Source organism: Oryctolagus cuniculus, chromosome 5 (genome assembly GCF_051225735.1).
Source record: "Oryctolagus cuniculus isolate XC-2025 breed Fujian yellow rabbit chromosome 5, ASM5122573v1, whole genome shotgun sequence".
In the NCBI taxonomy this organism is placed as follows: Eukaryota; Metazoa; Chordata; class Mammalia; order Lagomorpha; family Leporidae; genus Oryctolagus; species Oryctolagus cuniculus.
In genome coordinates, this window is record NC_142871.1 from 24,546,622 (window position 1) to 24,562,887 (window position 16,266).

The window sequence follows — 16,266 nt, forward strand, 5'->3', positions numbered from 1 at the left end:
GGCCAGCGCCGCGGCTCACTTGGCTAATCCTCCACCTGTGGCACTGGCACCCCGGGGTTCTAATCCCAGTTGGGGCACCGGATTCTGTCCTGGTTGCTCCTCTTCCAATACAGCTCTCTGCTGTGGCAGTGGAAGATGGCCCAAGTGCTTGGGCCCTGAACCCACATGGGAGACCAGGAGGAAGCACCTGGCGCCTGGCTTCGGACTGGTGCAGCACGCCGGCCATAGCGACCATTTGGGGGGTCAACCAATGGAAGGAAGACCTTTCTCTCTGTTTCTAACTCTGCCTGTCCAAAAAAAAAAAAAAAAAAAAGACAGCAGGTCTTGAACTAGAAATTGCCATCATCTCTGGTGTTGATCTATGATGTCTTCTATGCTTCTATAAGGATAACTTCTTTGAATGGACATGTATGTATAAGAAATGAAATGCAGTGATGCCCGTGTTAGGAATGAACTGAAATGGATCTTACAAAACAAAGTAGTAGTAAAAAAAAATAGGAAAAAAAGATTTTATTTATTTATTTGAGAGGTAGAGTTACAGAGGAAGAGACAGAAAGGTCTTCTATCCACTGGTTCACTCTAAATGGTCAACAGCTGGAGCTGAGCAGATCTGAAGCCAGGAGCTTCTTCTGGGTCTCCTATGCAGGTGCAGGGGCTCAAGCACTTGGGCCATCAGCAGAGAGCTGCATCAGAAGAAGAGCAGCTGTGACCAGAACTGGTGCCCATATGGGATGCTGGTGCTGCAAGTGGAGGTTTAGCTCACTATGCTACAGTGCCAGGCCCCTAGTATCACCTACTGATAGGACTTTTCTTTCCCCCATGGAGTTATTATGACATCTTTTTAAAAAATCAATTGCCTATAGATGGCAGGGGGTTTCTATACCTAGATTCTATTTTCTGCTCAACAGATATACCAAGAGCAAATTTTAATGATCCTATAACATTATAGTAAGCTCTATATCAGTGTTCCTCCAACATTTTAGCTATTCCACATCTTGGCTATCTTGGCTATTCCAGATCTTTTCAATTACCATACAACTTTAGAATCAGTCAATTCCTACTTGGCAGAAAAATAACAACAACAACAACAACAAAAAAAAAAGCAAATAAATTTGCAGTTATTTCTGTTGGAATTACATTGAGTTCATAGATCAATTTGGTTAAAATTGATATTATAATGCAAAACTGAGTCTTTCAAACCATAAAAATAATAAATCTCTCTCTCCCCCTTACCTCCCCCCTGTCATCCTACCCTTCAAATAAATTAATTAATGGTAAATTTCACCATTTCCTTTGGTCTTCAATTTCTTGAAGGAATGTTGTATACTTTTCATTGTATAGGTATTATACATATTTTATTAAATATAACCCTAAATACTTAATTTTTAATGTTACTATGAATCGTATTTTAAGTGTCATTTTTCAATTGTTTATGCCTAGCATACAGAAATACAATTTACTCATGTATACCTTATATCTCAAAATCCTATGAAACTCATTTTAATTCCAATAGCATTTTTTGCAGTTCCCTAGGGTTTTCTAAATTTACTCCTTGTCTGTGAAGAAAACTGTTCTGGGGTAGCACCCTGCAGTGCCGCCATTCCATATGGGCGCCAGTTCAAGTCCTGGCTGCTCCACTTCCAATCCAGCGCTCTGCTCTGGCCTGGGAAAGCAGTGGAAGATGGCCCAAGTCCTTGGGCTCCTGCACCCATGTGGGAGATCTGAAAGAAGCTCCTGGCTCCTGGCTTCGAATTGGCCCAGCTCTGGCTTGCAGCCAATTGGGGAGTGAACCAGTGGATGGAAGACCTCTCTATCTCTCTGCCTCTCCTTCTCTCTCTGTGTAACTCTTTCAAATAAACAAATAAATCTTAAAAAAAAAAAAAAAACTGTTCTTCTCCAGTTTTCTGCCATGTTTGTGTGTGTGTTTATGTGTATTACCTTATTACACTGGCTACTATCTCTAGCACAGTATTGAGAAGTAGTATTCAGAACTGATATCCTTGCTTTTTTCCTGATATCTGTGGGAAAGTGTTAAGTTTTTCATCATTGTGATGTTAGTTGTAGACTTTCTAAAGATGTCTTTTGTAGAGAAATTTTCTTCTATTTCTACCTTACTGAAAGATACTTTGCTTTGTTTTAAATATGTATAGGTATTAGATTTGAGGGGGCCTGCGCTGTGGTGTAACAGGTTAAAGCCGCAGCCTGCCTCGCCAGCATCACCATGTGGGCACTGGTTTGAGTCCCAGCTGCTCCACTTCAGATCCAGCTCCCTGCTGTTGTGCCTGGGAAACTAGAGGAGGATGGCCCAAGTCCTTTGGCTCCTGCACACATGTGGGAGACCTGGAAGAATCTCCTGGCTCTGGCCTGGCCCAGCCCAGTTGCTGTGGTCATTTAGGGAGTGAATCAGTGAATATAAGAGCTCTCTCACTCTGTTTCACCTTCTCTATAATTCTCTTTCAAATAAATAAAATAAATCTTTTATAAAAAATTTTGTCAAAGGTTTTTTTCACTATCTAATGAGATAATATACTTTAAAAATATTTTGCTGTATGGATCGCTTCCCATGTTGGAACATTCTCTCCTTTTGAATTCTATTATTATCAGACATTTGATCCTATTTATATGATCACTTTAACACTTAATCTTATCTATATGTTCACTTAAACACTTAATATGATCACTTTAACATTTAAGATAGCATTTTTACCATCCAGCTTAATAGGATTTGGGATCCCATGGCAAGTTTTTAAACTGTACCCTTAGAAGTAAGTCTATAGGAATGTATGCAGAAACTATACTGCTTTACAGTTACAAACTTCCTCCTCCCTCTCTTATTCCCATTCTTATTTTTTAGTGAGACCCATCCTCAATTTTATACACATATGATTAACTCTATGTTAAGTAAAGAGCTCAACAAATACTATGAAAAAAAAGGAAAAAAACAAAAAAACAAAACAAAACCCCAAAACTGTTTCTCAAGTCGAGACAAGGGCCACTCAAGTCATGCCTTCTTGAAGTGTCAATTTCACTTCTATAGATTTTGTTTTAGGTGCTCTATTAGTTCTCAGAGATCAGAGGGAACATATGGTATTTGTCCCTTTAGGATTGGCATATTTCACTAGGTATGAGGTTTCCCAGATTCACCCATCTTGTTGCAAACGACTGGATTTCATTTGTTTTTTAACCACCATGTAGTGCTATGAGAGCATTTCAGGCATGGAAAGCCAAGACACAGTGGCAAAAAATGGACTACATGAACAATCTCTGTGAGTGAGACTCCAGTGGAAGAAGTGTCCATCACAGAAGGGTGTACTTTCCTCTGAAGGGAGGAGAGAACTTCCACTTTGCTTACGGCCTTGTCTAAATACTGACAGAGTTTTTGGATTCAAAAGGCTTCCATAGCCTAGGCAGCTCGTGTCAAGAGCCTCGGTTGGTCACTGACATCATACATAAGAGTGTTAATTGCTAAATTAACAACAGGAGTCACTGTGCACTAACTTCCCATGCAGGACCTCTGTCCTTAATGAGTTGTATTATGAGAGTTAACTGTAAAACTTGTTCTCAGGTTTTGTGTGTGTGTGTGTGTGCGTGCAAACTGTTGAAATCTTTACTTAGTAAAGAGCTGGTCTTCTGTGTACAAAGTTAATTAAAAATGAAACTTAATGGAGAATGGAACTGGGAAGGGGAGAGGGAGGAGGAGGAAAAGTGGGAGTGTGGGTGGGCAGGTATGGTGGGAAGAATCACTATATTCCTAAAGTTGTACTTATGAAATTTGTATTCATTATGGGGCTGGCACTGTGGCACAGTGGATTAAAGCCCTGGCCTGAAGCGCCAGCATCCCATATGGGCGCCGGTTCTAGTCCCAGCTGCTCCTCTTCCGATTCAGCTCTCTGTTATGGCCTGGGATAGCAGTAGAGGATGGCCCAAGTCCTTGGGGCACTGCACCCACGTGGGAGACCTGGAAGAAGCTCCTGGCTCCTGGCTTTGGATCGGCGCAGCTCTGGCCATTGTGGCCATCTGGGGAGTGAACCATCAGATAGAAGACCTCTCTTTCTCTGTCTCTACTTCTCTCTAACTCTGTCTTAAAAAAAAAAAAAAGAAAAAGAAATTTGTATTTATTAAGTAAAAGGTTTCTTTGGGAAAAATAGTTAATATCATGAATTAAATATTTTTCCTTCTAAATATTTTAGGCTTTTTTTTTTTTTTACTAACTTTTAAAGAGAAAAGTTAAGGTAATTCATGTAAAGCCTTTTTTCTTTACTTTCCCCTCTAAGATACTGCTTAAACTGAATAGCACAAATTTTTAAAAAATATTTATTTGAAAGGCAGAGTGACATAGAGATGTATCTTCCATCCACTGGTTCACTCCCCAAATGGCTGCAATGTTTGGGGCTGGGCCACGTCGAAGCCAGGAGCCTGGAACTCCATTCAGGTCTCCCACATAGGTGGCAGAGGCCCAAGCACTTGGGCCATGATCCACTGGTTTCCCAGGTGCATTAGCAGGGATCTGGACAGGAAGTAGAACAGCTGGGACTTCAACTGGCACCCATATGGCGACTGTTTTACCGGTGTTTTACCTGTGAGGCGGCCGGCATAACAGGTAAAGCCATCAGCTGCAGTGCCAGCATCCCATGTTGGCACCAGTTCAAGACTCAGATGCTCCACTTCTGATCCAGCTCTCTGCTATGGCCTGGGAAAGCAATAGAAGATGGCCCATGTGTTTAGGCCCCTGCACTCATGTGGGAGACTCAGAAGAAGCTCCTGGCTCCTACTTTAGATTGGTGAAGCTCTGGCCATTGTGGCTGTTTGGGGGAGTGAACCAGTGGACGGAAGATGGATATCTCCCTCTCCTATCTCTCTCTCTGCCTCTGCCTCTCTGTAACTCTGCCTTATAAATAAATAAATCTTAAGAAATTAATGGAAAAATATGAAAAATCCCCAAATATGTGGAAATTAAAAGTCATTTCTAAAAAACAAAAACCTTGCATCTAAGAAGAAAGCACCGGGATTTGAATCGGCACCCACATGGGATGCGGGCATTGTAGGTAGCAGCTTAACCCATTATGCCACAATGCCAGCCCATTTTTCATCAATTTCTAGTTTAATTATGTGTGGTCAGAGAACACATTTGTATTCTCTATTATTTCAATCCATTTAAGTTTATTGAGACTACTTTGTGATCCTGCATATGACCTATCTTGGGTGAATACTCTACCATTGCTGCGGTCATAATATTGTTATTAATGTTGATTAGGTCAAACTGGTTGATACTGCTGCTCATCTTTTCTATATATTTACTGATTTTACTGCTGTGTATACTTTCAGTTTCTAAGAGGAGTGATAAAATCTCCAAATGCAATTTGAATTTTTCTACTTTTCTTTCCAGTTTTGTCAGTTTTTATTTCATGTTCTTTGAAGATCTGTTACTAGGTACATAAACATTAGAACTGATAAATCTCTTTGGTGAATATATCTTTTGAATCAGTATCTCTTTGAACACTTGCCCTTAAGTTTGCTTTACCTGATATCAACAATGGCCACTCTAGCTTTATGTTTGCTGTTTGCATGCGTCTCTTTCCTCATGCTTCTTTCTTTTTTTTTTTTTTTTTGACAGGCAGAGTGGACAGTGAGAGAGACAGACAGACAGAAAGGTCTTCCTTTGCCGTTGGTTCACCCTCCAATGGCCGCCGCGGACGGCGTGCTGCGGCCGGCGCACTGTGCTGATCCGATGGCAGGAGCCAGGTACTTATCCTGGTCTCCCATGGGGTGCAGGGCCCAAGGACTTGGGCCATCCTCCACTGCACTCCCTGGCCACAGCAGAGAGCTGGCCTGGAAGAGGGGCAACCGGGACAGAATCCGGCACCCCGACCGGGACTAGAACCCAGTGTGCCAGCGCCGCAGGTGGAGGATTAGCCTAGTGAGCCGCAGCGCCAGCCTCCTCGTGCTTTTAATACTCCACTTTCAGATCAACCAGACAGAAAATCAACAAGGAAATAGCAGATTAAACTGATACTACAGACCAAATGGACCTAACAGATATCTACAAAACTTTTCATCCTACAGTTGCAGAATACACATTCTTTTCAGCAGTGCATGCAACTTTCTCTAGGACTGACCACATTCTAGACTATAAAGCAAGTCTCAGCAAATTCAAAAAAATTGAAATTATACCCTGCATCTTCTCAGACCTCATGGAAGGAAACTGGAAATCAGCAACTCAGGAATCTTTAGAGCATATGCAAACATATGGAGACTGAACAACATGCTCCTGAATGAACAGTGGGTCATACAAGAAGTCAAAAGAAAAATAAAAAATTTCTGGAAACAAATGAAGATAACAACATATCAAAAATTATGGGATGCAGCAAAAACAGTGTTGAGAGGAAAGTTTATAGTAATTGGTACCTACATCAAGAAATTGGAAAGGCACCAAATAAATGAGTTATCAATGCATCTACAAAAACTACAGCAAACAAAACCCAAAACTAGTAGGAGAAAAGAATAATTAAAATTAGAGAAGAAATCAATAAAATTGAATCAAAAAATTACAAAAGATCAGCAAAACGAAGAGCTGGTTTTTTTTTTTTTTTTTTGAAACAAATAAAATTGACAGGACATGGGCCCAACTAACCAAAAAAAGAGAGAAGACTCAAATCAATAAATTTAGAGATGAAAAAGGAAATGTAATAATAGGCACTACAGAAATAAAGAGTCATCAGAAATTACTTCAAAAAGTTATATGCCAAAAACTGGGAAATCTAGCAGTGATAGACAGATTCCCGGATACATACAACCTACCTAAATTGAGCCAAAGACACAGAACACCTAAACAAAACCATAACCAATATGAAATTGAATCAGTAACACAGGCCCTCCCAACAAAGAAAAGCCAAGGACTGGATGGCTTTACTACTGAATTCTACCAGACATTTAAAGCAGAACTAACTTCAATTCTTTTAAAGCTATTCAAAAACAATTCAAAGCAAGGGAATCTTTCCAAACTCCTTCTATGATGCCAGCATCACCTTAATTCCTAAACCTGAAAAAGATGCAGCAGAAAAGAGAATTACAGACCAATTTCCCTGATGAATGTAGATGCAAAAATCCTCAACAAAATACTAGCCAATCAAATCCAACAGCACATCAGAAAGATCATTCAGCCAAAGCAAGTGGGATTTATCCTAGGTATGCAGGGATGGTTCAATATTCGCAAATCAATCAATGGAATACATCACATTAACAAATTGAGGAACAAAAATCATATGATTATCACAATAGATGCCGAGAAAACATTTGATAAAATACAATACCCTTTCATGATGAAAACTTTTAGCAAATTGGGTATAGAAGGAACATTACTCAACACATTCAAGGCAACATATGATAAACCCACAGCCAGCATCATATTGAATGAGGAAAAGTTGGAAGTATTCCCAGTGAGATCCAGTACCACACAGGGATGTCCAGTATCACCACTGCTATTCAATATAGTCCTGGAATTTTTAGCCAGAGCCATTAGGCAAGAAAAAGAAATTAAAGGGATACAAATTGGGAAGGAAGAAGCCAAACTATCCCTCTTTGCAGACAATATGATTCTTTATTTAGGGGATCCAAAGAACTCCACTAAGAGGTTGTTGGAACTCATAGAAGAGTTTGGGAAAGTAGCAGGACATAAAATCAATTAAAAAAAAAATCAACAGCCTTTGTATACACAGACAACGCCATGGCTGAGAAAGAGCTTCAAAGATCAATCCCATTTGCAATAGCTACAAAAAATTCAAATACCTTGGATTAAATTTGACCAAGGATGTCAAGGATCTCTATGATGAGAATTACAAAACTCCAGAGAAAGAAATAGAAGTAGATATAAAAAAATTGGAAAATTCTTCCATGTTCATGGATTGGAAGAATCAATATCATTCAAATGTCCATTCTCCCAAAAGCAATTTACAGATTCAATATGATACCAATCAAAACACCAAAGACATTCTTCTCAGATCTGGTAAATATGATGCTGAAATTCATATGGAGACACAGGAGACCCTGAATAGCTAAAGCAATCTTATACAACAAAAACAGAGCCAGAGGTATCACAATACCAGATTTCAAGCCATACTCTAGGGCAGTTATAATCAAAACAGCATGGTACCTGTACAGAAACAGATGGATAGACCAATGAAACAGAATAGAAACACCAGAAATCAATCCAAACATCTACAACAAACTTATATTTGATCAAGCAGCTAAAACCAATTCCTGGAGCAAGGACAGTCTATTCAACAAATGGTGCTGGGAAAACTGGATTTTCACATGCAGAAGTATGAAGCAAGACCCCTACCTTACAGCTTACACAAAAATCCACTCAACATGGATTAAAGATCTAAATCTATGACCCGACACCATCAAATTATTAGAGAACATTGGAGAAACCCTGCAAGATATAGGCACCGGCAAAGACTTCTTGGAAAAGACCCCAGAGGCACAGGCAGCCAAAGCCAAAATTAACAACTGGGATTACATCAAAGTGAGAAGTTTCTGTACTGCAAAAGAAACAGTCAGGAAAGTGAAGAGGCAACTGACAAAATGGGAGAAATTATTTGCAAACTATGCAACTGATAAAGGATTAATAACCAGAATCTACAAAGAGATCAAAATACTCCACCACAACAAAACAAACAACCCATTTAAGAGATGGGCCAAGGACTTAAACAGACATTTTTCAAAAGAGGAAATCCAAATGGCTAACAGACACATGAAAAAATCTTCAGGATCACTAGCCATCAGGGAAATGCAAATCAAAACCACAATGAGGTTTCACCTCACCCTGGTTAAATGGCTTTCATACAGAAATCAACAAACAGATGCTGGTGAGGATGTGGGGAAAAAGTTATCCCAATCTGCTGTTGGTGGGAATGCAAACTGGTAAAGCCACTATGGAAGACATTTTGGAGATACCTCAGAAATCTGAATATAGTCCTACCACAGACCAGGCAATTCTACTCCTTGGAATTTACACAAGGGAAATGACATCAGCAAATAAAACAGTTATCTGCACCTCCATATTTATTGCAGCTCAATTCACAATAGACATAGACATAGAATCAACCTAAATGCCCATCAACAGAAGACTGGATAAAGAAATTATGGGATATGTACTCTATGGAATACTACACAGAGGTAAAAAAAAAATGAAATCAGGTCATTTGCAACAAAAATGGAGGAATCTGGAAAACACCATGCTGAGTTGAATAAGCCAGTCCCAAAGGGACAAATATCATATGTTCTCCCTGATCTATGACAACTAACTGAGCACCTAAAAGGAAACCTGTAGAAGTGAAACTGACACTATGAGAAGCAATGATTTGATCAGCCTTTGTCCTGACTGTTGAGGAACAGCTTACTATTTTATTATTTTTTTAGTATTTTCTTTTTCTACTTAATACCATTGGTTGAACTCTTAACACAGAATTATTCTTAGGTGTTTAAATCCTATTGAAAATTGATCCCTGTGAAAAATAAGAGTTGGAATAAGAGAGGGAGGAGGGATACAGTTTGGCACATGTTTCCTAGGACTTACCCCTAAGGGTAAAGCTAAAAACTTGCCATGGGACTCCAAATCCCATTAAGTTGACAGGTACCAATGCCATCTTACTAGTTAAAGTGATCAGTTAAAGTTCATAACTGATCATAAAGATAGGAATAAGTGTCAAAGGGATCACATAAATAAGTCCAAATGTCTGCTAATAGTAATAGATAGAATCAAAAAGGAGAGAATGATCCAACATGGGAAGCAGGCCACCCAGCAGACTCATAGAATGACAAATGCCCTAAAAAGCACTCTGGACTCAGAATCAGCCCTTAAGGCACTCAGATCTGGCTAAAAAGCCCATGAGAGCATTTTAGGCATGGAATGCCAAGACACTGTGGCAAAAAATGACCTACATGAAAGATCCCTGTGGGTGAGATCTCAGTGGAAAGAAGGGGCCATTAAAGGAAGCACCTTTCTCTGAAGGGAGGAGAGAACTTCCACTTTGCTTGTGGCCTTGTCTAAATAAGGTCGGAGTTTGTGAACTCAAGAGGCTTCCATAGCCTTGGCACCTCATAACAAGAGCCTCAGGTATCACTGATGTCATAAATAAGAGTGCCAATTATTAAATCAGCAATAGGAGTCACTGTGCACTTGCTCCCCATGTAGGACCTCTGTCCTTAATGTGTTGTACTGTGAGATTTAACGGTAAAATTAGTCTTCAAACAGTACTTTATACTTTGTGTATCTGTGTGGGTGCAAGCTGGTGAAATCTTTACTTAGTATAGAGTTGATCTTCTGTAAATAAAGATAAGTAAAAATGAATCTTAATGAAGAATGGGATGAGAGAGGGAGTAGGAGGTGGGATGGTGTGGGGGTGGGAGGGCAAATATGCAGGGAAGAACCTATATAAATCCAAAAGTTGTACTTATGAAACATATTCATTAAATAAAAGCTTTCTATAAAAACAACAAAAAAGTCTACCTTCTAATAATACTATACCTATTTATGTATAATTTCAGAACCTTACAAAATATGTTCATTTTCCTAACTTAACATTGTATAATTTTTTCATAAATTTCACTTCCACATGTTATAATCCTTATAATAATAATCCTTATAATAATGCTAAAGTTTATGCTTTAAATGACAAATTATAACCCACAGACAATATTATACTTAATGGAAAACAAGACAAAAATGGCCATTTTTGCCACTTGGATAGTGCTGAAAGTTATAATATAGCTCCGCATAGTGCTGGAAGTTCTAACCATGATTTAGCCATGAAAAAGAAATAAAAGGCATACAAATGAAAAGGATTAAGTAAAATTATCTGTTTGCAGATGCCATATGTAGAAAACCCAAAAGATTCCACAAAAACTAATAGAACTATTAAACAAATTCAACAAAGTTTTAGGATACAAAGGCAACATATGCAAATCAGTTGCATATGAGCACAATTACACAATTACACAATGAGCACAATATAAGAAAGAGAACAATCTATTTTAATAAAAAGATATCAAGCAATTAACGAAGGATACAAAGATTCATATCTGGAAAGCTATAAAGCATTGCTGAAAGAAATTAAAGAAAACATAAATAAATGGAAAGACATTCCATATTCATGGAGTAGAAGACTTAATATTATGAAGATGACAATACTACCCAAGGTGACCTATCGTTTAATGCAATATCTCTCAAAATCCAAAATGGCATTTTTATAAAAATACAAAAAGTTCCTAAAATTCTTAGCGAATGTCAAAGGACTCCAAATAGTCAAAACAATCTTGGCTAAATCTTGGAAGGCTCACAATTTCTGATTTCAAGACTTACTATAATGCCTGGTAATCGAAACATTGTGGTACTGGCATACAGAAACACATACAGACCAATAGAATAAAACTGAGTGCCCAGAAATAAATCTTTGAACCATGGTCAATAAATCTTTGAAAATATTGTCCATTGATTTTGACAAGAATGCCAAGAGTATTCATTCACTGGGGAAAGGACAATTTCTCCTCAGCAAATAGCACTGCGGAAACAGGGTATCTGCATTCAAAAGAGTGAAGCTGAAACTACCCTGTGTCATGCACAAAAATTTATTCAAAATTGATCAAAGACCTAAACATAGGAGTTAAAACTATTAAAAAAGAAAACATACAGAACAAACCTCATGGCACTGAATCTGGCAACAACTTTTTCATGACACCAAAAACACAGATAACAATATATCTATAAAAACAAATATTTTGAATTTCATCAAAATTAAAAACTTTTGTGCATTAAGGGCCACTATCAAGAGAGTGCAAAAACAGTCTACAGAATGAGAGAAAACATGTGCAAATCATATATTTGATAAGGGATTAAAATTAATCTAATTGTGCCTCTAGCTCTAACTTCCAGTTTACAGAAAGATGGGATAGAGTAATAAGTTAAATATTAATATGACTAAACAAGCAGGCAAATATAGACAGGAGACATTTTAAAAGGTAAATAGCTTGGTAGAGTATTGTATAAGATTAAAAAGACTGAATAGACAACAAAAGGCCATTTGAAAACCATGACTGGATCTGGGATTGTTGAGGGCTGAGGAGTTATGGAAGAGCTTTAAAGGCATTCTTAAGATAATTGGGAAAATGTGAGTCTATATATTAAGTATGATATCATTGTTGATATGCAGAATAATGTACTTATGCCTCAGAGATGCATGCTGATACAGTCAATAGTAAAGTGCTAATGGTATGTGAAAGTTATTTTTAAATGGGTCTACCCATTAAGTGTGTGTGTGTGTGTGTGTGTGTGTGTGTGTCTGGGAGAGAGAGAGAAAGGCAGAAATGTCAAATTTTAGTGAAATATAGGTAGGTAACTACTAGTCCTCTTTTTTAATAGATTTGAAATTTTTGAAAATAAACTGTTTGGATTAACTAGCTATAGGGCTCTCAATTATATAATGTCAAGTGATTAAAATAGTAAACTTAGAGTCAGTGCTGTGGTGCAGTAGGTTAAGCCTCTGCCTGAGGCACTGGTATCCCATATGCGCACCAGTTCGAGTCCCACCTGCTCCACTTTGGATCCAGCTCTCTGCTGATGGCTTGGGAAAACACTGAAAGATTGCCCAAGTGGTTGGGCCTCTGCACCCATGTAGGAGACCTGGAGAAAGCCCCAGCTCCTGGCTTCAGATCAGCCCAGCTGTGGCCATTTGGCCATTGCAGCCATTTGGGGAATGAACCAGTGGACAGAAGACTTTGTCTCTCCCTCTCTCTGTAACTCCACCTCACAAATAAATAAATAAATCTTAAAAAAAAAAAAAGGTAAACTTTATGTTATGGGAATTTTACCTAAAAACAAAAAAGAGCTGTAGATATATGAAACTATGGAACTATTGTGAAACTTCTTGGTTTGTTCTGCATCACTCAGAGCATGTCAGCAGTCGTGGGAATGGTATCCCAGGAGTTAAGCAACAACACAGCATGGATACACTGGTGCCTTCATGTTAGAACAGAGTAGAAAGGAAACACAGAATCTTGATGCAGAATATTTTTTTAAAGACAATAAATTAGTTCTATATAACTGACAAAATAGTCAATTTTAAAGTACATAGATGGATTATAATTTGGTCAAGTAAAATATAGTCTCAAAAGCAAACCAAAATGGCTACATACCTGGATTGATAGATGGAGGGGGTGGAGGTGGGAGGGGCCGGCCTTCTTTAATAGCTATTGTACACTGCTTTGCTGATCTAATTGCATTAATGAAGTCTTCATGTTGTTGTCTCCAGTTAGATTTCCTCACAGGTTGAGACTAAAAAAATAAAAACAACAATTACTATCCTGGACTATGGCCCTCTCAATTTTTTTTTAAAAGTTGGAATTTGAATTTATAGGAAACAGGACTGTGAAATATGGGGCAGAAGGAGAATTTGTATAACTAATTAAAGACATTTGGAAAATGCATTAATAAAATTTACAAGTAACAAAATGAAACAATAACGTCTTATTTATTTATTTTTTTTTTTATTTTTTTTTTTTTGCCACGCAGAGTTATAGACAGAGAGAGAGACAGAGAGTTATAGACAGTGAGAGAGAGACAGAGAAAAAGGTCTGCCTTCCATTGGTTCACTCCCCTAATGGCCGCTACGGCTGGTGCTGCCCTGATCCGAAGCCAGGAGCCGGGTACTTCCTCCCGGTCTCCCATGTGGGTACAGGAACCCAAGAACTTGGGCCATCCTCCACTGCTCTCCCGGGCCACAGCAGAGAGCGGGCCTGGAAGAGGAGCAACCGGGAATGGAACCTGGGGTGCCGGCGCCACAGGTGGAGGATTAGCCAAGTGAGCCATGGCGCCGGCCATAATAAAGTTTTAAGGGAAGACAAGTGTAACATTAAAATCTTCCCAAGTTAATTGCTAGATTTAAGCCATCCTAATGAAAATAGAAACAAGATTCTTTTGGCCATATCTAGAAAGTGTCTGAAATATATTTGCAATTGAAGTGAGCAAGATAATATATTTACATGATACTACCCAGCACTATGAAGCAAACATGGAACCAGAGAGAACAGAAATGAGCTTCAGTGAACATATTAAAGAACAATAAGGAAGATATCAGTAGTACCTTGGATTGAGGAGCCTTCTTCACAGTAGGGATGTCAGTGCCCTGTAATCTTTGTTTCAAGGAATTGAAAGGCTTACGTTTTTTGTTGAAGAGTTTTCTACATATTGGTTCATGCCTTTCCTAGAAAAGGAAGGATAGGGATCGGAATTTTGAAAATGCACACTTTTTTTTAATGTCTAGGTGTACTTAACCCCATGACAGTAACTGGGTTGCACCTTCAGAGCCTTGACTATTCTCAGATCACAGCAGAGTAAATATGCTTGGCTGTCCTCATCATGCTGCATATAACTTGATACTGTGTTTGGGCACAGACAGTGAAAGGCCTTTACACAGAAAATTACTTCAAAATATGCTCTTCACTTCAACCTGTAGTTCTTTAGGCACTCAACATTTTCACCACTGAAACCGGAGAACCAACACATAGACCTTTGCCTGTGTGTCACCTTTATCAAGTCTTTCACTGCAACACTCTAAGATAATACCAGCATCTATGCCCTCTTCCTTGGTGGATGTGCAACAAGGTATTACTTATTATTTGTTGCTTTGAATAAACCCAACAAATATAGGCCTTTAGAACCAGCTATCCTACAGTAAAAAGAGAGAGAAAGTATGTGTGTATCTCATGATCAAATGCTCTCTGTAGACTAGAGATAGGTTTAGAAAGTGACACTCAAAAGCACTCCAAACACACTTGACACTGAGTGTTCTCTCTCTTCCAGTGGTACCTCCCGGGTCTCAACCCTATTCTCTGGGGTGCAGCTCTGAGCCAGGAAAGGTAGGGCAGCACACTAGTGGGCTACAGGCCCACAACAGGCCCTGTGAATACTCCCTCTAGTTTAGGAAGTTCTAGTCACAGTTAACTGAAATAGATATTTCATTTTGTTAAATTCTCCAGAACGATAAAATGTACAACCTATTTTCTTGCTCTCAAATGCACTCAGAATAACTCCAAATCCTTTACATTACATCAAAAGTTTCCTAGACCTAAAACGTACCAATTATTAATTACATCATCCTCCTACTATCATGTGTGTGTGAAAATCATCTTTTCTGGGAATCCCTGTAGAGTATTGGAGCCTACCACCTGTTTGATACCCTAATTTTGAAATAAATAGAACTTTTATTCAGCTTCACAGCCATCAATCAGGGACTTGACATGCTGTTAGCTTGAATCTGGATGAAAATTACATCTTGGAACATGCCTAACAGCCATGTATTATTTTGTTCAGATGGTATAAAATCCCTGAAATTGGAGGGTTCTGTATACGTGGCAAAGCAGAAAACAGGAAGGTTAAAGGACCTGTCAGAATTAGTGACAAATTTGCAACTAAAAGCCAAGTTTCCAGATGCCTGAAATTCAATGCTCATTCCTCTTGGCTAGCTAATTTCCCTGGTGCTTTGGCCTTGAAATTTGAATTTTTGATGCTTAAAGAAAAGGCGGAAGAGCCAAAACTTCTCAAGGGATAATAGACTGTGCCAAGATCCTTCCATATGGCATCCTTTTAGGAGGACCATGTTTAATAGGGTCACTTTTGAGTGAGGAGGCATCCATCTGCCTCCATGTCCTCTGGGCCTGCCAGCCATAGGTTAGCTACTCCTGTTCCCTTGCTTCTCCTCCACATCTGTCTTTAATCTTTGCACCACCGCCTCCTCACTGACTTGACAGTTCATTTAACTCCAATGAAACACATCTACAAAATGTCTTTACGTTTACCAGAACATCTGCTGCAAAGCGTCTTCCACAGACTTCACAGGGAAATAACTCCTGATTGCCATCTGCGTTAAGATTCAAGAGCACATTATGTTAGTTTCATGGAATTGCCTGGCCCAGAAGAAATGACTGACTGGAGGTGACCTCAATAGCTTGATATCTTCACCCTTTTCCCTCTCTACCAACTGCTTCCAGCTTCTAGTAAGATCCTGTGTAAAGTCACCTGTGTTTTCCTTTCCTAATATAAACTTCTCACTTCACAAAACAAGTAAATTCTCTATCCTTTAGGCAACCACAGTATACTTATTTGATTTAGTGCTTAATATATTTTTAAACAAAGTGCATTACAGCCTTGCTTTAGACATCAGTACAAAGTTAATATATTAGTATAAGCTCATAAATAATCCAATGATAACA

General features: G+C 38.8%; 1 protein-coding gene across 1 annotated transcript in view; it reads right to left on the reverse strand.

Moving 5' to 3' along the window:
* ZC2HC1B (zinc finger C2HC-type containing 1B) overlaps window positions 1-16,266 on the reverse strand; it is a 56,237-nt gene that overhangs the window by 39,901 nt on the left and 70 nt on the right. The window contains exons 2-4 of the mRNA XM_089332409.1: window positions 15,853-15,914; window positions 14,139-14,258; window positions 13,192-13,330 (exon numbers count right to left, since the gene is read on the reverse strand). Of these exons, the coding sequence (XP_089188535.1) occupies window positions 13,192-13,330; window positions 14,139-14,258; window positions 15,853-15,914 (321 nt within the window). The remainder of the gene's footprint in view (window positions 1-13,191; window positions 13,331-14,138; window positions 14,259-15,852; window positions 15,915-16,266) is intronic.